Source organism: Amyelois transitella, chromosome 10, assembly GCF_032362555.1.
Source record: "Amyelois transitella isolate CPQ chromosome 10, ilAmyTran1.1, whole genome shotgun sequence".
NCBI classification, from domain to species: domain Eukaryota; kingdom Metazoa; phylum Arthropoda; class Insecta; order Lepidoptera; family Pyralidae; genus Amyelois; species Amyelois transitella.
In genome coordinates, this window is record NC_083513.1 from 3221989 (window position 1) to 3245360 (window position 23372).

Here is a 23372-nt window from a genome sequence, read left to right on the forward strand (position 1 = left end):
GTCCTTTAAATAGGCTATTTTTTATTATTTTTATATGAACGGGCAAACGGGCATTTAAGAAATTTGCTGACAAACTCACGGGCGAGAGCTAGTTATGTAATACTATTGCCAATCAATACTATTGATGAACTTATTGATATTAAAGTTAATAGCCAAGATCAACTATCGATACAGTCAAAATATATCGATAGTAAATTGTCGATAGTTTGGCAACACTACTTGCGGTAGTTAGCTTCATAGAGCTATATCCATAATAGATAACCGATAATCACTCATGCGGTTTCAATGTGTAGAATTGCTGTAATATATTCGAGTTAATTGGTCCACTGATTGAATGTGATGCTCTAATTGTAACTTATTTACGCTATGTTCCAAAGCGGATAATCATTGTATATTTTTGAAAATTTGTAGTTAAGAAAGGAATTTTGCATATAAATCGGTTTGGCAAGAGTATAAAAGATTTCTGGGAAAACTTATTACTATGGGTATAACGGCCTATACGGTTTTTGCGCATTCAGATGTGCAATCAAAACATATATCAGATTAATGACGATGAACAGAGAACATGAAAAAGAAAAACTAAGTCTGAACATAGTTTTAAAAAGAAATCTGTATATATAGTCTTGAAAAAATCAACTTAAACTTCAAAGTATATCTTTACTAACCGGCGTAGAATACTGAAAAAACTGGATGCTACAATACCTTTGGACACCGTGATTTTTGGCGAGTGTTCAAAAAACTTTCACCGACAAAGCACAACATGCTCTAGGTCCATGCCAAGTGAACTCGCCGAAACATTCTGTTAACTAAAACCTTTTTTGTTATTATAGATAAAGATCGTTTGATGAATGCAATATGGAAAATAGCAGAGCAGACATAAAAGTATTAGAAATGGATTTTGATTAAAATAAGAAAAAGTCCGTTTATATTTACGACGTCTCTTAAATCCATAGAAAGTTGGAATTGCCAAAGTACCTACTACTTATGTTTGAGTAACTTCGGTCTTTTCTTGATTTCCAGAAAAAAAGGTAACGTATTAAGATTTTGTCATTAGACTGCGTGAAAAAAATCTTAATCTAGTACTGATAAAATATCTCCTTTATTCGGTAGGACTAAAACCTAATTCTATTCTAATATTTACATTTTAATATTCTATAAAAAGTCCTCCCTGGTCAAAGCTAATGCTACTTAATGTATGCGATTTTTAACAGGAAAATCCAGGTTTAAAACGAGATTTAGTAGGATTTTTTGTATCGGGGATAAACGGATTTTCGATTGAGCTCGACGCTTTTAGTGACACTTTCCTTTTTTAGGTTACACGGTTCAAAAAAGTCTATATGGGATTACTTGGGTTGGAATTCGTTTTAAATGTATTAATTAAAGAGGTGACTTGCTTAAATATGTGTCAAAATGAAAGAGTAGTTGATAAGTTTCTATGAAAAGATGTAAGTGGATAAAGCAAAATAAGTAAGTATGCAGTGATCGCCGTATGTGGAAGTTTTTATTAATGCCATATATATAATGTAGTTCAATGAATTTTTAAACGATGAATTAAAATCAATTCAGCGCTGAACCACTTAATACGAGTACTATAAATACTATACAAGTTTTCAAAATCATTTGTTTATATTCTATTGGTGTTTCAAATTTGGGATTCTTTCATTAAGCCAAGCAGCTGAACGTAGCCTTTCATTTTTCAAGACTGTTGACTCTGTCTTCCCTTCAAGCGATATAGACATGGCCATATGTATATAGTGTGTTTTAGCATCGCTTTTAATCATTGCTTAGGAGGAGTACGGACTACTGTGACGAATTATTGTTTCATGATAGGTATGAGTAGGAGATAAAGTTATCGGCCATGTTTGCAGATGTATGGAAAAAAGTAATTATCCTGTAAAACAATAAGGATTTTCCATGATAACTGACGTGGACAGTGTCTTATTTTGGAAAAAAGATGAAACTCTCTATTTTACTTTTATTTAATAAAATCATAATACTGTGAACTATTGAACTAAAGCGCTCTAAATTTTAGTATCCAATTTAATATTTTATATAAATATATGTGTTTACAACCGTCGTAAATGCTACTTTTCAAACAAAAACTATTTAATGCGATAGAAGTCGTTTCATAAATAATGTCCAGATATTTCTTCAAGCATTTTATTGCCTTACTTCAAGGTCCATTAGTTATACAGGCCGAACCGCCGAAACAAATGTAGCCGAATCTATTATTTATGCACATCGTGTTACACATTTTGCTAGTAAGACATATACTGAATATACATACACATCCCTTACGGAATTTATTCCTTACGGAATGGACAGAGCCAACAGTCATATGACTCTTAATAATACCGAAGCTACACTGGTAACTGGAGTTAGCTAAGTAGTATCAAATAAATCTCCATTCAGTCGCATTAAATGAAGTTCATCTGATTGTGTGCGGAGTCCCTTAGGTGCAGTTTAGATAAAAGAAAAGAAGGAATTTAAACAGATATTGCAATCCATGCTCATATTTTAAACGTGAAAGTTTTTTTGTGTATCTCTGATGCTTTCACGTTTAAACGATTAAGTGATCGAACTTGAAGAACTTTTGTAAGTAATTAATGATCTGTAGTCAAACATAAGGCTACAATTATTTAAAAAATTCACTGCGTAGTAGGAATTTTATTACAAAGAGTGCAATATGTTACTGCAAATGAAAATTATAAGCTTGGTAATATTTTAAAAAAATGAGTTAACTGGAAATAATGTCTTTACTAATACGTATTACTGACCCATCCATTTTGATCTTATCACTAAGCCATCTAGATGAACGTGGTCTTTTAGTTTCTTGGAGATTGTTGGTTCGGTCTACCCCGCAGGGGATAAAGATATGATTATATGTATGTGTATAAAAGTATCACTTTTGTATCAAATATTTAAGTATCGTATCAAATATTTAAATATTGTATCAAATATTTAAATATTGTATCAAATATTTAATTTAAGAGTTGAGTATAAATAAAATATAATATAAATAAAATGTAGGACTAATAAAAGAAATAATAGAATTTCATTAGCTATATTTCCCTATTTCTATACTCTAAACTTGAGAGTTGTGCTGAGGCACTTCTGCTATAAAACAGAATGAGTGGTCTCGCTTCTACATCTTATTTGCGATAAAGTCACGATGTTAATTCGAAGAGAAAGAAGCTAAAACATAGTACTCGTAAATACATCTCGAAGTTTGTTTTTTACTTTTATTCCAAAACGTTCTATACGCCGATTGTCGCAGTAGAAATAAGTATTTTTTTTGCCGTCATCTCTGTCCGAGGATGTCGAAAAAGGCGACTAAGGTAATAAGCACTTTCATCAAGTGGCTAAATATAAACTTCCACGCTGGGCATGAAGTGAAGAAAAAAACATAGTACCTAAGTACTTATGCGCCAGCCGCATCTCTCCTCGAGCAGATTGTAAAATTCAATATAATCAATCCAAAAAAATAATTTAAATTGATTGTAATTTATAATTACAATTGTTTATATGAAAAATCGAAATACAATACACATTATGTTAACTCTTCATTACACAAACTTCCGCTTGAGATCGAATCCAGTTGCCTAGTTAGCTTTTTAGGGTAGTTTCAGCAAGTTATTTGAAAAACTATCATCCATCAAGAGATGAAAGTGTTCACGTATGGCAATTCATCATGGTTGGAAAACTGGTTTTTGCACGTTTACGCTAAACGGACAGTTTATGGGAAACTAGTTTTCCCGTGTCAAGGGTGCTTATTCTAATATGCTTATGGTTTTCATATAATCTAATATTATTAAAATATCTATGGGTATTGTGATGGAATTGGGATAATTATTATCCCAATTCCATCACAATTTATTATTATAAATCAGAAAGTATATTTTTAGACAAAAAGGCTGATATTTGTTATCTTTTTGGGAGCGGAAAAAACGAGGTGCTGCAGGTGAAAGCTAGTAAAACATACATACAATAAAATAAAATCACGTCTTTAGTCTTATTGGCCAGACAGTCTTGCAAAGATTAAAAGGCCACGTTCAACTGTATGACTTAATGTTGAAATTAAGATATAGCGACAAGTTACTAGCTCATCGTCTAAAAGAAAAATCGCAAGTTGATTAGCCTATCTGCCTTTTAAGAAATCCACGGGATACAAGAGTTATAGTTGTCCTTCACTAAGCCAGGCTAACCGTAAAGAAACCTAGTTATATTTTAACGAATTCTATAATCTTTGAGTACTGTTTCAATTGGCCTCCACAAATATAGGTATGTTTTTGTAAAAAAAATGTACTTTATCACATAATTATGAAGTTTACAAAAGGGTATCAGAATGAACCCTCAAAAATGTTTGTTACGAGTAATATCAACAATATGCTTCAACAATAAATAACAAAATACGATACTGAAAGATTATCTAAGAGAGTAGAAGTAAGAAATCAAATTTCTCAGATAACCAAGAAAGCATGGTTTCTAAGAAAATGGAGGGAACAAACGCTCAACGTGATCGTAAGTGCAATGTCACCGATACTAATGCGTCTCGGTCGATTTCCTTCGCTCGGGTGCACGACACGAATCCAGGATTGTTCCCGTTTGCTCCAAATGATAAAAGAGAAGTCTAAGAAGTTATAGGGCGTCGGGGGTGGAATCGGTAAGGTGCCCGAAGTAAAGTGGAGTGAAGGCACAGGTTGAAATCCTTACTACTAATACTTTTAATACTAATTACTCTTTTCTGAGTTATGCACATTAGTTTGAGTGCTTACCGCTGTTTTTACGGTGAGGGAAAACTGTTTGACGAAGTCTGCAAATTCAGGCAACTAGATGTATTACAATGATCCAATATGGGTAAGGTACCCCTGCAAAGGTTTCGGAGGTAAGACAGGGTCGCGTCGTTCAAAAACCCGCTTTACCCAAGTCTTTTTCATTAACTTCTAGCGGTCAGTAGCATTTTTGAATAATGGCGTTAGTCAAAAACAACTTCTTACCACTAATTACAGTAAAAAATAACTTTGGGCAACCTCTTCTATCAAAAGTAGTGTCGAGTACGAGTTTTATCTGCAACAATTATATGTATCAATTTTTTTTTGCTTCAACTGTGGGTGCCAATAGGAATGAGCTTGTTCGGAACTGTCGACCAAGCTACACTTTGCGCAAAGACCAGAGTGCAGGACTAAGAGGATTGTCGGCTAGAATTTTAAGATTTTTATATTTCAAGAGATTAAAGAAATATCTTGGCAATATTTCTAAGGTTAAAAAAGTTAATAGTGTTGTTTTGTAAGTAAAGCGGCGCAATATTTTTGTAATACTCTTTCTGCCACACTTACAAATAACGTTTGCAGAATAATTATTGTTGTCGAATAAAATGTATGTTGATTTTTTCAAATTCTGTGTCGTTGCAAATAACACAATGCTTAAAAAATTCACACTAAGACACAATATTGTATAGGATTACATACAATTGTAGCCGGGAATGTACTCGTACAAACCGCTTCATTTCGTGTTCAATTAGAGATGCCGTCAATGGCTTGGCAGTAATATATAGCTTCACTGATGGCTTTACAGCTAAACTAACATATACACAATGAGCATTGATTTGAATTAGAGCAAACATTTAGACTATTTTTTAAGATTGTGTACATTTATAGTTTGACATGCATTCACCCGTGGCTCACTGCAACCTAAGACCACATGATTAAAAATTTCTAGACCCAGCGTTGTAGGTTGTGCGTTGTTTGTCTGTCAGTCACGCACACACGCATAAACTAATCTCTCAACGCGGGGTGAAACATTGTGAGAAAACCTACATATTCAGGCAAATGGATGTTAAGTTCCTTTGCAGTGTCAGACACCAATCTCTTCACATTTAACCTGACTTCCCCAATCCTGGACTGTGACTAACACAATGCTCCTCAATTTGTAAGATGCCACTATGATAAAGGTCAGGATGATTCAAACCAATTTGAAAGCTTTGATGAAAGTATTGAAGGTTATTGGATAATGGTTTTACAGATCGTAAAAGTTACAGCAATTTGTAAGCTTTAAAGGCTTTAAATATATTTTTGTTTTTTTTTTAGATATATTTCGCTTTTATCACATCTAGTGATGTAAATAACTCGAGTCTATGAGCCAGGTTTTTACAGATTTTATAGAGATATACTGAATTGGATCCTATGAAATTCGATATTCCATTTTATTCATTTACGTGTTAACGTCGAAATAATACTCTTCAGGCAATGACGCTGGACCTTCATAAACAATGTTCAAAATTACTTCATTTGGGGCGACATGGTAAAAAAAATGCTGTGTTGTTTTTCAATGTACCTATATGGACAACGTTGACAAAATTACTGATTTCTATAGGTGGTCAACAATCCACTCACAGTAGAACTTTACTCGGTTGGACTGTTGTGGGGCCGCAATTCGTCGATTGTAACTTTGTGATAAATATGTTTTCTTTTTAATACAGTTGTATATTATTTTTCTTATAATACAGTTGTATTTATTTTTTATTATTTCAAAACTGCCTTGGGGTACAAAAGGCAGAAGTTCAAATTTCACAGTCATTGAGAAACTTGTTGAAAAGTCGGGCTCTGCAAAGCAACTAAGAGTCATACTTGAAAACTCTCTGAGGACTTTATTCTTGTGCATCACTAAATTTACATCCAATTTGTATCTGAAATTGATATACATATAACGTTGTTTGATGTCTATTGATTGGACATTTAACTGACAGGGCTATATTTTGTGAAACGAATAGGCTGGCTTGATGGGGAGAAACATTCATTTATTATATAGTATAGTGTAGTAGCATATCATAACACCACCTGCATTTTACTAACTATTACTCATCCACCTCAATCTATAGGGAATATGTTTTTACCAATAGCTTAGTTATATGAAATATGTAATTTAAAAATGTTTATATTACCGATTAAGTGCGGCGTGAGGCTAATGGCAATTTTTGAGTTAGGCAAAGGTTAGACACTATTACTTTCCCATGGATGTCGTAAAAAGCCTTTAAGGGATAGGCTTATAAACTTGGTATTCTTCTCATAGTCGATGGGCTAGCAACCTGTCACTATTTGAATTTCAATTCTATCATAACGTCTAACAACTGAACGTGGCTATGTTTATGTCAGTTTTTTAAGACTGTCAGGAAAAAGTTACGTCATATATTTTTTGTAGACCGGTTTTATTTTTTACAGGCAAAAACCCATCGATGACATTTGATATATAAATCATTTTGCGGCTTATACTAGTAAAACACAATAAAACTAAAATATCAGTTAGCAACTGATTCGAATATAAAAAAAATATGCTAGCGAAATGAAATAGTGTTTCCCGGGAACGTCGCTTGTTTGATTGCGTTGTAAAAAATATGGTGCCCTAAGGGGCTATACGTTCCACTAACGATAAGCCTGTTTTTATCCAGTTGGATAAACAAAACGTATATATATTTCTACTTTTGGTTCTTCTTGACTGACATAATCGCCTATCAGCATTCAATCTTTCCCATGGATGTCGTTAAAGGCAACTCAGGGATAGGTTTATATACTTGGGATTCTTTTGTAGGCGATGAGCTCGCAACCTGTCACTTTTTGAATCTCAATCCACTCAGTCCACCATTAGGCCATACAGCTGAACGTGACCTTACAGTTTTTGCAAGACTGCCGGCTCTCTCTACCCCGCAAGGGATTTAGACGTCACTATATATCTATTTATTTTATTAAAGAAACCAACAGCGTATACATTAAATATTAATACAGTATTAATCTTATGTTATTATAAGGCCAATGACAGGTTTCTCTTACTATTACTGTAATAAAGTCAATAGTTACTGATGAAGAAAGTACTTATCGTGACCATATATACGTAAGTATAATCCTCCCTAAAAAGAGGCCCCGGGTTCGCCTATAATTAGGACTGTAAGTAATATGTAATTACATGAAACAACTCCAATTGGCGTCTGATGATCGGAGCTGACCTAAATAAGATCATAGTTGTAACATATTGCTTAAAGCCTTACCTCACCGAAAGAAACATAAAAAATTGAGGAGTTATTCCTCGTTGCGTCCACACCTCTCTGGAGATGTCCTTATAACCATGATCCTAGATTATATAGGTTTTTAAACGAAGTGGGTTTAGTCTGTTCTTCGCCACCTTTGATCTTACCCATGCTAGATCATGTAACACATCCAATGACCTGGATGAATATAAGTTTCGTTACTAGGTTTCTCTTCATCGCAAAGCGTGTATGATTAACAATAAAGCACAGATTTTTTTATTCGGGTAACTTAACCGTTCGACCACTTGCTTACGAGTTTTATTCTCTAATACCTTTTTTATAAGTTTTTATTGATTACTGCATCAATTGTCTAGAATATTCATGAGCAGTAATCTAAGCATGATATAATTTGAATAAGCCAAGATCTCATGTTTCAATTATACGGTCACAAGGCATGATTCTACAAACTGTCGAGGTTATATGTGCAGATACTATTGTCTATATACAGACGTGAACCTAACTCTAGATACCATAGTCCAATTGTCTCTGTAAAAATCTGTTTATTCAACCAATTTTATTAAGATTTTACTAATATTACACGACGTTTTCACTTTCTTTGGTCCTTTGGACAAAAAGCCCCAAAGTAAGTTCGGGACTTAAGTTTGGGGTACTAACTTTACTATATTATGTAATATATTTTATAATAAATACATACTTATATGCAGATAAGCAGGATGTTAGTGTGGCCTATCAGTCTTTTGAAGACTGTTGGCTCTGTCTACCCCACAAGGGATATAGACGTGACCATATGTATGTATGTATGTAAAAAGGATGTTAAATAAATATATAAAAATTACGATCACAAGATATTAATTAGGAAAGACCTCAAGAGAAAGTTATTTTGGAGAATATACCTAGAGATAGATAATATAGAATTCAATTACCAACAAAAATTTAAAGAAATATATGGAATACTTTCGAAAAAATGTAGTAGCACGTCGTACGCGAGTCCAACTCGCACTTGGCCGGTTTTTCTTTATTAGTCTCGGTTGACCGTCACACGACCTACAGCCATACTTCATTTACTTTTTACGACATTTGTCTTTATTATGGCCTTTTTTTAGGCTTAGTTGTTTCATAAAATAAATTACAAACGCCAAGATCATAATAAATTGCCTTTTATAGGGCGATGCGTATGCGTTTTTGTTGCAATTTTTGTTTCTGGCGATAATTCCGGTTGTGTCCTCTTCTCTCTGGATAGGAGCCAGGGGAACGATCTATGACTACGACCATGACCCTGGACTGGGTTAGTTAGTTATATGAAGCGATTCCCATCTGAATTCCGCAATCACTAGAGGGAAACATATTGGATCATAGTTACACTTCCAATGGCCTGAATGTGCACGTTTAGTTTTTGCAGCTATCATTGTAGTCTAATAATTATAAGATGTTTTGTCATAATTGCGCAATAATTTGGAGGTTTTCTCCCGTAAGTTATCCGTGACTGCTGTCGGGTAATCCCCCTCATCCGAGCATTATCCGAATTTCCATTTTAAAGCGAGACACAGAAAGGAGATTTAAGTGAATATACCGTGTAATCCCATTCAAAAGGTGGCTTTAGACAGAATTGCAGCAATGTCAGCTCTAATAAAGTTTCTTATTTCAACAGGATTTTTTATTTCTGAAAATAGTCGTTTGTGATGGTCTGTGAGTAAGAACATGGATTGTCTGATCTATGAGTATTTTAGAATCTCTTACTATTTTCCGGGTGAAGATCGAGTTTGATATGTGGCAATATTTATATTTTGTTATGACAAACACGAATGTAAATATTATTATGCTGGGCTGTTCGCAAAGAAAAATCAAAGTTTCTTTTAGTATTTTCAAGACTAATGGCTATTTTTACCTCATAAAGATACAATATATAGATAGATACTGCGTGTTATATGTATGCATGTGTATACAAACATGTTTTGGAACTTGGACAATTATTAGCTATAGCGTTCACTTCTGTCCGGGCGACAACAATAGCGTCTAATCTGCGGCTACGCCCTGACATGTTCGGCCATTGATTGCCGACTTGTCTTAGAAAATCGAGTTTCAATCGACTAGCGAAGGGGTTTGGAAGACCTTATTATTAATAACCTATATTCTTATACTTTTCCAGAAGTCAAGTTCTCTGGAAATTAAGTAGTTTTATAAGTAAAAGACCTAAAAATAATTAACACAGAGGTTAAAATTTATAAATCTTACCTGATCATTCATCACAGTACCTATGTAAATTTACATACCTTTTTTGTAGAATGACTAGAGCTTTGAAATCCCACACATGTAACTGAAGGATTAAAGATAAGCAAACTTTATGAAAATTACAAAAATAATGTATCTTGATGCTGAAATATTCGCTTTAAAAATTAAAAAGCAACTTTCCCACGAAAAGGAGGTTCCGGGCAACAGTTAGTAGAGAAATGAATACAAATGATGGATCTGCAAAAGCCAAAATCATTGAACAAACACACGGGCAGATAAAACTTGTTATTATTCAACACTCCGAAGTCGCTGTAGAAATGCTTTCAACTCAGAAACTCGGCAAAATCAAATTTGTGATTCGCCTGAATTTTATATCCCCGGACTGAATCCTATTACGATTTGACATATCAACTGGTACAATTTTCGACTCAACGTCTATTTTAGGAAAAGCAATTTGATTTTAATGCCGCTAACACAGTGGTCGCGTTTTCTGTCTAACACGCAATCTTTATTTATTTTTCATTTATACGCCTGATTAGGAATGGGGAGTTCTTATAAGGAAAATATCTTTGTGAAAAATGTTCAGTAATAATTGGTTAACTTATTATTATTTTTTGAGTAAACCTTCAGGTGTGTTAGTGTGTAATTGCTGCCTACACTTTCGGGAAAGAGAACATTTAAGCAGGCTCATATCACGGAATAAGTCTGAAGTTATGAAGATCAGGGAATAATACATATCAAAACTGACGGCCACGTTGTCATCCCTGGTGTTCCTCATTCTAGTGGGTTAGTCAGCTTTTTAAACGAAGCGACTCCTATCGTGCAGAACAATCCAACCCAGATTAAATATGGCTACACACCTTGTTGCCATTATTCATTGTCAAAAGTGTCATTGGTATATGGTAGGATTCGAACCAGTGCTCGGAACGAGTTCGCCCTTTTTGAGTCACTCGACTACCGCTATTCATACAAAATCTCTTACCACTTCGTAAATTCCATTGAATACTCGATAAATATCTTTTGTGATGATTTAACCTCAGTATGTCTCAAGCTATTAGGCTCGATAATACAGACATTTTGCGTGACCGATAGCGCTCCATTACTCAACATTCAGAACATGCTTTTTCGGCACTAAAATATCATAATAAACGACTTTATATCTTGGAGACCTAAATAAAATACATTATTTTTCAATATTTCCTTTTTTTTGTTCTGAATAAGAAGCGATTAGTAAGACTCATGACTGACTTGGAAGTTTTAAAAAAAAAGGTCTTTAACAACCTTCTGTCATTTCTCTAGGTAACATCCTCTCTGGAGAGGTCACCCGGGTCAGCCTCAGGCAGGAATGGGAAAGTTAATCAGTTTGGTTCCCCTTATTTGACATGAGTTCAGACAGGAGTCGCTCTGTGTGACCTGACTTCACTTATTAAGATCATAGGCGGATTACTTGCTTCTCGGAAGGACGCAAAGGTCAGGACAATATTAATGATGATGATTATAAATTCAACATACATACATACATACATAAAATCACGCCTCTTTCCCGGAGGGGTAGGCAGAGACTACCTCTTTCCACTTGCCACGATCTCTGCATACTTCTTTCGCTTCGTCCACATTCATAACTCTCTTCATACAAGCTCGGCGGTTTCGGGTACTTTTGACCTGACCCTTTACCAGGACGTCCTTAATTTGATCAAGATACGTTCGTCTAGGTCTTCCCACTCCGACCTTTCCCTCCACACTCTCCTTGTATATCTGCTTAGTCAACCCGCTTTCATTCACCCTCTCCACATGACCGAACCATCCCAACATACCCTTTTCTATTCCTGTAACTACATCTTCTTTCACATCACAACATTCCCTCATCACGCTGTTCCTTATCCTGTCACTCAATTTCACACCCATCATACTCCTTAACGCTCTCATTTCCACTGCATTTATTCTGCTTTCATGTTTCTTTTGCCATACCCAACTTTCACTCCCATACATTAATGTCGGGACCAACACGCCCCTGTGCACAGCCAGTCGAGCCTTTTTGGATAGTTTCTGACTGCTCATAAAGGCATGCAAAGCTCCATTCACCATGTTCCCCGCGTTCACTCTCCTTTCAATATCACTATCATACTTGCCATCTGATGTAAACTTTGATCCTAGATATACAAACTCTTTCACTTGCTCCACTTTTTCTCCTCCAATCAAAATATTACATGCTGTCATTTCTTTCTCCATTTCAAAAACCAGTGTTTTAGTTTTACTTACGTTCACTTTCATTCCTTTCTCTTTTAAAGCTTCATGCATACAGTTTACCATCTCCTGTAACTCCTCCGCTGATGACGCCAGTATAACCTGATCGTCGGCATAGAGCAGACATTTGACGAGTAACTCATTCATCCTTAATCCACTTTTAGACTCTTGCAAATCTGTCAAACAGCTATCCATAAATAGGTTGAACAGCCACGGTGACGCAACACATCCTTGCCTAACGCCTTTCTCAATCTTAAACCACTCAGTGTGCGCTCCGTTTATCCTGACACAAGCACTCGAATCCTCATATAAGGATTTCAGTGCTCGTATTAAGAGACTGCTCACCCCATGCATAGAAAGTGCTGACCACAATTCATTCCTCTCAACTCTGTCATAGGCCTTTTCCAGATCTACGAATGTGCAATAGACTTTTTGACTCTTGGCCAAAAACTTTTCGGCTATGCACCGCAAGGAAAAGACCTGATCAGTACATCCCATTCCCTTTCGAAATCCCGCTTGAGCATCCCATATTTTGTCATCAGTTTCATTCCTGACTCTATTAATCAATACCTTAGCATACAATTTGCCGACGACGCTAAGCAGGCTTATACCACGATAATTTTTGCAGTCCAGCTGTGACCCTTTTCCTTTGTAAAGTGGCACGATAACAGCCTTACACCAATCTTTTGGTACTCGGCCGCTTCTCCAACACAAATTGAAAAGGCAGTACAACTGACTAGCTACTACGCCTTTTCCTGCTTTAAGCATCTCGACCGACACTCTATCACACCCAGCAGCCTTTCCCGCTTTCATACTCTTAAGTGCTTCCACAATTTCGAACATTTCAATTTCGCCTTCCATCTCATTCTCTTTTTCTTCGCTATAGCAGAAATCTTTCTTATTTCCTTCCTTTTTTTCAAATAAACTTTCAAAATAGTCCTTCCATATCTTTAGTACACATTCTTCTCCTTTCACAACGCTACCATCCTGGCATCTGATCCTAGTCAGCTCTATCTCTCTATAAATTCAATTTACTCAGAATTCTTCCCCAAAGACAGCTCTCGACAATCCTGGACGGACAGCTACTAAAATTAGCATAATATAATTAGTAGCGAAAACAGCGCGAAAAAGCACGAAGTAGGTAAATGTTGAAGAAAAACAAAGCTTACTTCTAATGAGGTCTTGTTAACACGATTACCTAGAAATTTTATATTTTCGACCGGCTTATCCTTGTGATAATAGGAAAATCCTTTAGCGCTATAAAAATACTTCATACACAATATTATGTTATTTTCATAATTTTAAGGAGATTAAATATTAAAGCTATTATCTAATAAGAGTAAAGAAGAGTTAAGAAAATATTCAAATGAGTTTGGTAGTTGGAGATTAAGGAACTATGTATATAAAAAAATATGTCTCTCTCATCATCTCTCGACATCACTCCCGATTGTATTCTAGGCAAACTTCAATGATAAAAAATTTCAGGAAAGTGATAATTAAAACAGTTTCAATTATTTTTATATTCTTATAGATTGACTTCGCTTCGAAGTTTATAAATCTTACTCTTAGGTTTATAAACTTGGGATACATTTTGGATGGCAGTAGGCTAACCACCGGTCACTTTTCGTTTATACGTTGGTTCTGTATATCCCGTAATATAAAAAGACGTGTAATGTGTATGCCTACCTGGTCCAATTTTTTGTCTTGGAAATTAATAATAGTGGATTCGATCATGCATTAGTCATTTCTACGATTTACACAAGAGTACCCACGTTAATATTTCTGTTTGACCCAATAGTCGACTGGTATAGATTATATTTAGAAAAAGTCCGCCAATTATTTTATCGAAATTATTGTATATACGATAGATACATAACAAAACCCACTTTTACGGACACACAAAAGTGAAACTAAAGACATGTTTTCTACTCCAACTGAATCCAACAATATGCACCGTATCGGCGATCGAGCTGAAACCATTTAGCTCCACAATAAGACGAACAAACTACATTCATATTGAAATGTATTCAACTCCGTTTATTATTCATACGCCAAAGTCTTTCCGCAACAAGAATTCCCTTTTTCCTGCCCATTATTGTGTTCACGAATGCGCTTCAAATATAAATCTTTTTCAAGTTTAATGCAAAAATTGTGTTTATACTGCCGAGCGAAGATCGGGAACTTTAAATTTTTTGAAGCGATGTAAATATTTGCATCTAATAGTCGTTATTTTTATGCCAAGGGATTTCCAGAGGGAAAGTTATTTATTAATTGAGTTTTTTCTTGCTTGCTGTGTTATTAAATACACAGAGGGTAATAGAGTAATACTTATTTTGGAAATAGGTTTTATAGTTTTAAATGTAAATAAATTTCAAATATTTTCATTTCACACCGCAAACAAAAACAAACAATTCGTACATTATGTCACACCAGATAACCATAATGTACGAATTGTTTGTTTGTGTATAAAATAAAAGTTTAATAAATTAATTAAATACAAAGATTTAGACATTTGCGGATTCAAAGTTTATTTCCTTCCATAATTATCTTGATGTTGAGCCAGATTTTTTTCGGTTTATCCCTTCTGCATAAGCAATTATTTTTAATTTATCGTTACAAACTGCGTCTAGTAAGATATTGAAAATATATTATCAATATCGTTTGAGGTCAATTTGTATAATGGAAGATGTTTATCAGCACTTCGGTATTAACGAAATTACTTTAATGAATATTATCACACCAGTCGCCGTTGGTTTCTAAGTATAATAACAAGAGACACAATTTTATTAAAAATGGATTATAATTAAAAGCGGGAACAGTTACAAAACTTGTTAATTTAAAATTTTCATTAACAGTAATGGTACAACGTTAATTATACGTACTTAATTAAAATTAATATAGCCCATTCTCAAGCTGAAATCTATCAAGAGGTTTACAGCACAGAAAAAACAATATAATTAAAGTCTCAAATAAAGTTATTAATAACGATGAAATCGACAAAAAACTTAACAAAAGTGACCCCAGTGGAAATTAAATCCACGAAACAAAAACAGACCCAAACAAATGATATTCTAAGCAAAATTCAGTGCATTGTCTATGTTCAAGCCATCCTTGGAATAAATCGTACTTATTTGATTAATAGCGGAAGATTTGTAAAATGGCTTACAAAAACGTATAGCATTTTATTTATTGCTTTGACTATAGCATTTATGTTTAACTATCGGAGTGTTAGCGCTTCTTATCTTGTCATTCAAAATACGGCATGTATTGAATATATTCTCCTTATCTTCAGTTCCTTAGTTTTTCACAGCAGGACCTTTAAAAACTTAATAGCAAACATGAACATGTTTGATGAAATTTTAAATATTCAAAAAGATATAGACACTATATCTTCGAGATTAAGAATTATAACTTGGATGATCTCGAGCCTAGTTTACGGTGTAATGGAGTTCACTGTTCTTTTTATATATGGATGGAGGGATCCTACTTTAATCTGCTTATGTGTAACAATAATGGCCCATGACAGTGAGCAAGTACTGTTTTGTACTTTACTAAGAATGATTTGGATCAGAGTGTGTATAATGAGGGGGCATGTGAAGAAGAATTTTGAAGGGAAAGAAATGAAGGAGTCTAGTAAAGTGGACGCATTAGCAAACAATACCCAGCTGGATACCATTTCATTGCACAGAACGTACGAGTTGTTGCACAAGTGCGCCGAACAGCTCAACTCCATAATGAGTTTCCCGGTAATAAAAAAGTTTAACTATAAATCGTTAGTCTGGAAAATATTTATAGTTTTTACATAAATTCGATACAGTGTTTAAGTTTGCAACCACACGTATCTGAATATAACGTTAATTATGTTTGTGATGTTTCATTTTCACTATTGATATCGCGTCTACTTAATAGTCTTGTCTAACAAAAACGCATTAGGCGAAAATTCAGCAGTATTTGTGAATTTTATCATATATGCATGTTGTTTGGCTTATAAACCTATTAAAATACTCCAAGTAATGCGAGTTCGCATTCTTATTATTCTTATTATAAGGTTTCGCAGTATTTTTGTTAATTAATTAAGTGCTTAAGCTTCGGTATAATCTATATATGTATCTTTAAATTTAAAATTTTTAAAACGTTAATTTATGTTGACCCGTAGTTGTATAGTGTATATTGTAACGAATTAAGAGGATTTGCCCTTAGTAAGCCAAAAGCCTGCCGGTCTGTCGTCTATGTTTGATGGAAATCGGATCATTTATAAAGTTATATGTCTGGAAATATCTGTAAAAACTAGCAGCCAATAAAGGATTAAATGACTTATTTATGTTGCCGAAACTATTGTAATGTATTGTACTAGAAGACGTACGCGGTGCTTCCTAATACTAATTTAACGTGCTCAAACTGGCTTTACAGAGTTGTACATTTCAAAATTTATTGCAGATGATGATTGCCTTGTTTTGTTCGGGATTATCAACCACGATGCTCCTAAAGAGTCTATATCAAGCTTTGCAAATAGAGAACTCCAATCCGCTTGTGAGTAATTTTCAAAACACGCAATTAAAATTATTTTTTTAATTATTTAGTCTCGTCTTCAAAAAGTTTACAATTTACATGCCGGTAGTATGGATTGTTACAACTTATTTATAAGATCTGACTTTCTTCCAGATAAACGAGATGAAGCAGTTGGTTATTATATACTGTGTAACTAGGTGCATAAGGTACACAATATTGGTAGTGATTCCTTGCTACTACTCCAGTGTCACCACAAGACAAGTATTCTACATACGAGCTACGCTGCATGAAGCCGCCAACAGTGGTCAACTTGGTAAACAAACTTACATTTTTTCTTGGAAAGGTAGGCAGAACAAAGCCACATAACCCGAAAGACCTATTTATCTGGATGACTTAATGATGCTTAGCGCCACGTTGGACGTCACTGTGATGTATAGGTAAAACGTCGCAGGTAAAGGTGATAAGAGATAATTTAAAAATTCATAGAATAACGACAATCTTTATTGGACACGTTTTACAATTTTTAAGAGCTTGGTCTTAGCTACATATACGAGTTCAAGCAAGTAGCCGCCTGAGGATAGCGAGCTACTTAACTTATCAAGCGCTGTAATAGACTAAAGAAGAAGATCCGGGACTCGCGTGCTTATAAAAGGCCCCCGGGCGGTGACGAGAGGTACATAAAAAAATTAAAAAACCCAAATACTTTTAATTCGCTTGATTTTTTATAGTCTGCGTGTGAAAAGAAACCCTAATTTTTTTTATTCACTATCTGAAAAAACTGTGCCGTGTGGTTCCCGGCACCAATACAAAAAAGAATAAGACCACTCCATCTCGTTCCCATGGATGTCGTAAAAGGCTAAGGGATAGGCTTATAAACTTGGGATTCTTCTTTTAGGCGATGTGCTAGCAACCCGTCACTATTTGAATCTCAATTCTATCATTAAGCCAAACAGCTGAACGTGGCCTATCAGTCTTTTCAAGACTGTTGGCTCTGTCTACCCCGTAAGGGATAAAGACGTGATCATATGTATGTATGAAAAAACTTGTTAGCATATAATCATTCTCCGAACGTATGGTTCAGAGTCAGAGACACTACCACTGGGCCATACAGTTCGTAAAATAAAAATAAGAGAAGCGAAGTACCTATATAAAAGTATCAAGGATATTGTTATTCTGTTCTTATTAATTACAAAAAAAAAAAAACGGTGCCAACTGCGATTTCGAAACATAAATTTATTTCTTCTTTGCAGATATAATAGAAAAGAGGCGAGTGAAGACCTTCTTTCATTTGACCCGAGAGAATGAATTCGCGTACGCTCTCTGGGGGGTGATCAGACTCAACATGTCTTTGCCTCTTAGCTACTTCAGTCTTTGCACCACCTACCTTGTTATCATTATACAGTTCTCTAAGTTTATTGACTGAAAACTGAAGATGTATAAATATATGCATAAAAATAAGCTTTATCATATAACTGCCTATGACAAAATGATTCATAATAAGAGGACTGAATGAGTCTTTAAGAACTTAACAGAATACAATATTTTAATTTCCTATGAAGTTTAAACTCAACATATTTGAAATTGACTCATGTAAAATGTCTTGTTAGTTCTTTTAAATTATCTGTTTAGAAATTAAGAATGTTTACCCTATGGAAATTTTAAAAAATAAATTGTGTTTATTGCTGTCATATATATTTACAAGAGCTTTCGTTTGATTAACCAATAGTGTCTAATTGAGTATTATCCAATATCATAATAATATGAGAATAGGATAGCTCGATTGGTCTGATATACAAAATAATACACAAAAAAGAACCAAAAAGACCTCCGCAGTTGACCTTATCAAAAGCTGTTTATCTATATCTATTACATTATTATCTAAATCTATTACATTCAATCTGTTTATATTTTAGGAAAGATTAAATTCCACCAACTGAACAAGTGAACCAATCAATCATGTCGCCGCAAAAGCTGAACCAAGACTTTTCGCACATGTCTACTTATATCTTACGGAGTAGACAGAGCTAATAGTCCCGAGGCTCAAATGGCTGGTATTTAAGTATAGTAACAAGGTTCCTAGCTCATCGCCTAAAAGATGACTTCCATGTTTGTGTGCTACTCCTTTGATTGACTTAGGTCTTTAGACATCTGAGCATACGATTGAGAATAAGTTACAATAAGAGAGAGTTATCAATTATATTATCCCTTTCAATATTCTGTTGTAGTATCATAAATTATTCAGTTTAATTTATTTCTAAACATACATATCCTATCCAATTTATGTAATAATAGAAGTGAGGCGTACCTAACCAATGATTGATGGATCACACCTTAAGGCCACTGTACACATTGAGTCAGGCGCTGGCTTAAGCCAGCAGTTTGGATTAGTATTAATGCGTCTGGCTATCGCTGTTTTGTCAAAAGTAACCTCATTTTTTGTTTTGTACATATAGGGACCAAAATCCGTAAGTTGTAAGTCATAGTTCAAATAGTCTTTTACACGATTGTCAACACACAGACTCTACCAATGTTTACCGGATTGATAACATAATACGTGTTAGTAATATGGGCATTAGTTGACTACAGACGCAAATTTAAAGCAGCTCTCTCAACACGACGGCCAATACATTGGTCCAGCATATTGGCCAATATTCACAGTAGCTTTATCGTAACACTAGAAGGTGGGAATTAACCTTGGCACCTATTGTGTCAAAATGGTAAAGATTGATGGCCTCCGGGGACGCAGACACGTTTCTTATAGATTTCATACAAAGCGGTAGCTTTTTAAATGTTATATATCACGATTAGATTGTGTCAATATAGTTACAGGGATATTATAAAGAACATGTGTGAAAAAAATAAATTTGATTGATTTAATATAAAACGTTATTAATGTTTAAGATTTTTTTTTGGTTGCATGGTATATTATTTAAATTACATTATTTAACTAATTGCATATGAGTCTAAATAGACTAGTAATAATTGAGAATTATGAAAAAGTATTAATTTAATTGCTGTTGAAAAATACATTAGTAAATTTAAATTGTAGATAAGGATCACCGCTATTAAAAGATGTTTATCAGCACTTAGTATTAATGATTAAAATTGCTTATATAAAATGTTGTGTTAACAGTAGTAGCTGTTTGGGTTTAAATGTAATAGGACGCTGAAATTATTCAACAAGGAACAATGACTATAACAAAAAAATCTTCGAAAGTGACACCAATGGAAGTTAAACCAGCAAAACAAAATAACATTTTCACTGAAACCAAAGATATCACCAGTAAAATAAAATTTATCGTAATCTGTCAGATGATTTTTGGAGTCAATCGTTCTTATTTGATAAAATGCGGGAGATTTGTGATTTGGGCAACGAACGCCCATAGCTTTGTGTTGATGGCTTTGACCGCTGTCTTTATAATAAACTACAGGAACGATAGTGCTTCATTTCTTGTCATTTATGATACCTCCTGTGTTGAGTTTATTCTCCTGGTATTCAATTCAATTGTGTTTCAGAAGAAAACTTTCGAATACTTTATTGCAAACTTGAATACGTTCGATGACATACTAAATATCAAAAAAGATTTGAATATTACGTCCCCGCGAATAAGAAGCATGTTATGGATGATCACAAGCCTGACGTACAGTTTGATTGAATACAGTTTATTCTACTTCTATCGTTGCACTGATCATATTCTCATAATATCATACATAACAATGATTGCCCATGATGGCGAGCAGGTGTTGTTCTGTAGTTTGCTTAGAATGATTCTGATCAGAGTGCGCGTCATGAAAGCGCATGTGACGAAAAAGTTTGGCGGAAAAGAAATCACCGAATCGAACCAAGTGGACGCATTAGCAAACAATACCCAACTGGATACAATTTCATTGCACAGAACATACGAGTTGTTGCACAAATGTGCCGAGCAACTCAACTCCATCATGAGTTTTCCGGTAATTAAAATACATTATAATGTAGTTGAAAAAACATTTATAAATTTGAAAAAAAAATCCTGAGGAGTAAGTGCGTGTTTTACTCGATCAAAAGCGTCGAGCAAGTTAACCTGAATTGGTATGTGATTTTATCAGCGCCACCTAATGGTAACGGATGGCACTAATGCAATTCCATGCAAATTCGTGATTACTTTCTCGGCGCGTTTGATCGAGTAAAACTCGCACTAACCCCTCTGTTCTGTTTATTGCATGACGTATTCTAATGAAAGGGTTGTTGTTTGTTAATAATAAAGTTAGTAACTTATTATTTGTTGCAGATGGTGATTTCATTGTTTTGTTCCGGATTGTCAACTACGATGTTGCTGAAGAGTTTATTCAAAGCTCTGCAAACAGATAACTCTGATCCAGCTGTAAGTACACAAATAATCTCAATAAATGCTATAAATGATTACAATTTATTGTTATTTTAACGAGCGAGTTATGAAAGAGTTTCTTATTACTTAATGTTTTTTAAGGAGTGCGAATAAAGGACGGGATAAGATAGAGTATATCTCTAAAGTAAATGAGAATGAAGTAAAGTTTTACGAAGAACGGTAATTTGTAACTCACATTTATAATGTTTTTCAGCTGAAACAATTGATAATAATATACACATCTCTAAGGTGTTTTAAGTACACCTTATTAGTAGTCGTTCCTTGTTGCTACTCCAGTGTGACTACAACACAGGTATCGCATATAAGAACTATGCTTCATGACGCCGCTAACAGTGGACAACTTGGTAAATTATGGTATTTTTATTTACTCAAGTAGGTACTTCTAGTAATACCTCTAGTAGTGCCACTTTCGCACACTTTGCTTTATTTGCACTGCTTTTATGTCAATCGAAGTTCAAAACGAGCGAGAGATTTTCTTCTTGGGTCTTCCAACAATTATATAATAGGTCCAAAATCGCAGGAGCGCCATGTTAGCGCCATGTTATTAGTGAAACTCGTGTGAACTGTGTAATTGACGATCAGTGTTTTTTAAAATTAGTTATTGTTATGTTAGTCTTTACATACATACATAAATGCTTTGCTGCATGCTTTATGCTGCATGCCTTTTTCCCAGAGGGGTAGGCTTGTTAGTCTTTAATTAGTACAAATATAGTGTACACAAATATGTAAATGTTATGGCCACCGGTTATAGTTCCTTAAAATCTTAAAAATCTCTTCCAAATTTCTTCCATCGTATTTTCCGACCTGTAGCAGAAACACCGCTGTAGTTAAAATTTATGCAAAATCTTTTATTAGATGATTTCCTTTTTTACAGATAAAATTGAGAAAAGAAGAGTTAAGGCATTCTTCCAGTTGACTAGAGAGAATGAGTTCGCATACGCACTCTGGGGGGTGATCAGACTCAACATGTCTCTGCCTCTTAGCTACTCCAGCCTTTGTACCACTTATCTTGTTATCATCATACAGTTCTCAAAATTCATTGACTAAATCAAATTGGTTTGCAAAATTTTGGTGAAGTTTATAATAATGTAGAGCATAATATATTTACCAATCTCTTGACCTAAGTTTTTATTCATTTGCCAGTGTTATACTTTTCCTTGTAATTAATATAAAAATGAAGAGACTTAAAGTTCATTCACAATAAAATTTTTATGAAATGTTTCTTTAAAAATCGTAAAATATAGTTTTTTAACAAAATTAACTCACGATTCCCTGTTAGTTTTAAAGTCCAAAAAAAATATGACTTTCAGTCCAATAACACGAATCATTTCGAATAACTCTGGCTTTAGTCCTAAATAATTTCGGCGAATGTTGTCAAAAAATTGTTTGATGATATAGCTTATGGAGGGAAACGATTGTTCAATTATATAAGCTGGGCGTTTGTTGAAACTCATTTTTTAAAACAAAAAGTTAAGGACCCTGTTCACTGTTATGAAGGGTCAAATAGGTCTACAAATTGGACGAAACACGCTTCTCTCTTGATTAACTCCCAGAGGATTCACTTTTGGACTGTAATAAAACAAAGTTGAGAGCTATCAATATTGCTTTTTTAAAATACTTTATCAGTAAAATACTTGCTTCATATTCTACGTTTGGACCTTCAAAGTTCCAATATCGTTATGATTTTTTTTCTTCTGTTTTTCATTACGAAAACAATATACTTAGTGAGTGATAAGACTGCTAACTTTTTTTCTGACTTTCCCTTTGTCGCTTTTGCGTCTTTTATTGCAGAAATCAATAATATGTCTGGATCGTATGTAATTTTTCATTAACACCTAAACGAAGTACAAACAAAAAACATTAGAATGAAAAATAGCCCTCGAGAACCCTTATTCCTGTCCCATATTATACTAATAGGTATAATTAAAAAGAAAGAGATAGTAAATCGACATATTTTTGTCCCT

General features: G+C 34.3%; 2 protein-coding genes across 2 annotated transcripts; both read left to right on the forward strand.

Moving 5' to 3' along the window:
- The first annotated feature begins 15498 nt into the window (after window positions 1–15498).
- Window positions 15499–18443, forward strand: LOC132902167 (uncharacterized). The gene is made up of 5 exons (XM_060946240.1): window positions 15499–15683; window positions 16083–16257; window positions 16949–17041; window positions 17183–17333; window positions 18271–18443. The coding sequence occupies exons 1-5, from the start codon at window positions 15499–15501 to the stop codon at window positions 18441–18443; spliced, it is 777 nt and encodes a 258-aa protein (XP_060802223.1).
- A 1730-nt stretch (window positions 18444–20173) lies between these two features.
- On the forward strand, window positions 20174–22517 carry LOC106137601 (uncharacterized). Its single transcript, XM_013338460.2, has 4 exons — window positions 20174–20974; window positions 21292–21384; window positions 21602–21752; window positions 22283–22517. The coding sequence occupies exons 1-4, from the start codon at window positions 20210–20212 to the stop codon at window positions 22453–22455; spliced, it is 1182 nt and encodes a 393-aa protein (XP_013193914.2). The 5' UTR covers window positions 20174–20209; the 3' UTR covers window positions 22456–22517.
- Window positions 22518–23372: the final 855 nt, after the last annotated feature.

Excerpts from the sequence above, each read along its gene's own strand:
- LOC106137601 (XM_013338460.2), top strand. The coding sequence starts at position 20,210 with ATGACTATAACAAAAAAATCTTCGAAAGTGACACCAATGGAAGTTAAA. Across the intron at positions 21,385-21,601 it reads CAGATAACTCTGATCCAGCT|CTGAAACAATTGATAATAAT; the intron begins GTAAGTACACAA and ends AATGTTTTTCAG. Across the intron at positions 21,753-22,282 it reads CGCTAACAGTGGACAACTTG|ATAAAATTGAGAAAAGAAGA; the intron begins GTAAATTATGGT and ends CCTTTTTTACAG.
- LOC132902167 (XM_060946240.1), top strand. The coding sequence starts at position 15,499 with ATGAAATCGACAAAAAACTTAACAAAAGTGACCCCAGTGGAAATTAAA. Across the intron at positions 17,042-17,182 it reads TAGAGAACTCCAATCCGCTT|ATGAAGCAGTTGGTTATTAT; the intron begins GTGAGTAATTTT and ends CAGATAAACGAG. Across the intron at positions 17,334-18,270 it reads CGCCAACAGTGGTCAACTTG|ATATAATAGAAAAGAGGCGA; the intron begins GTAAACAAACTT and ends TCTTCTTTGCAG.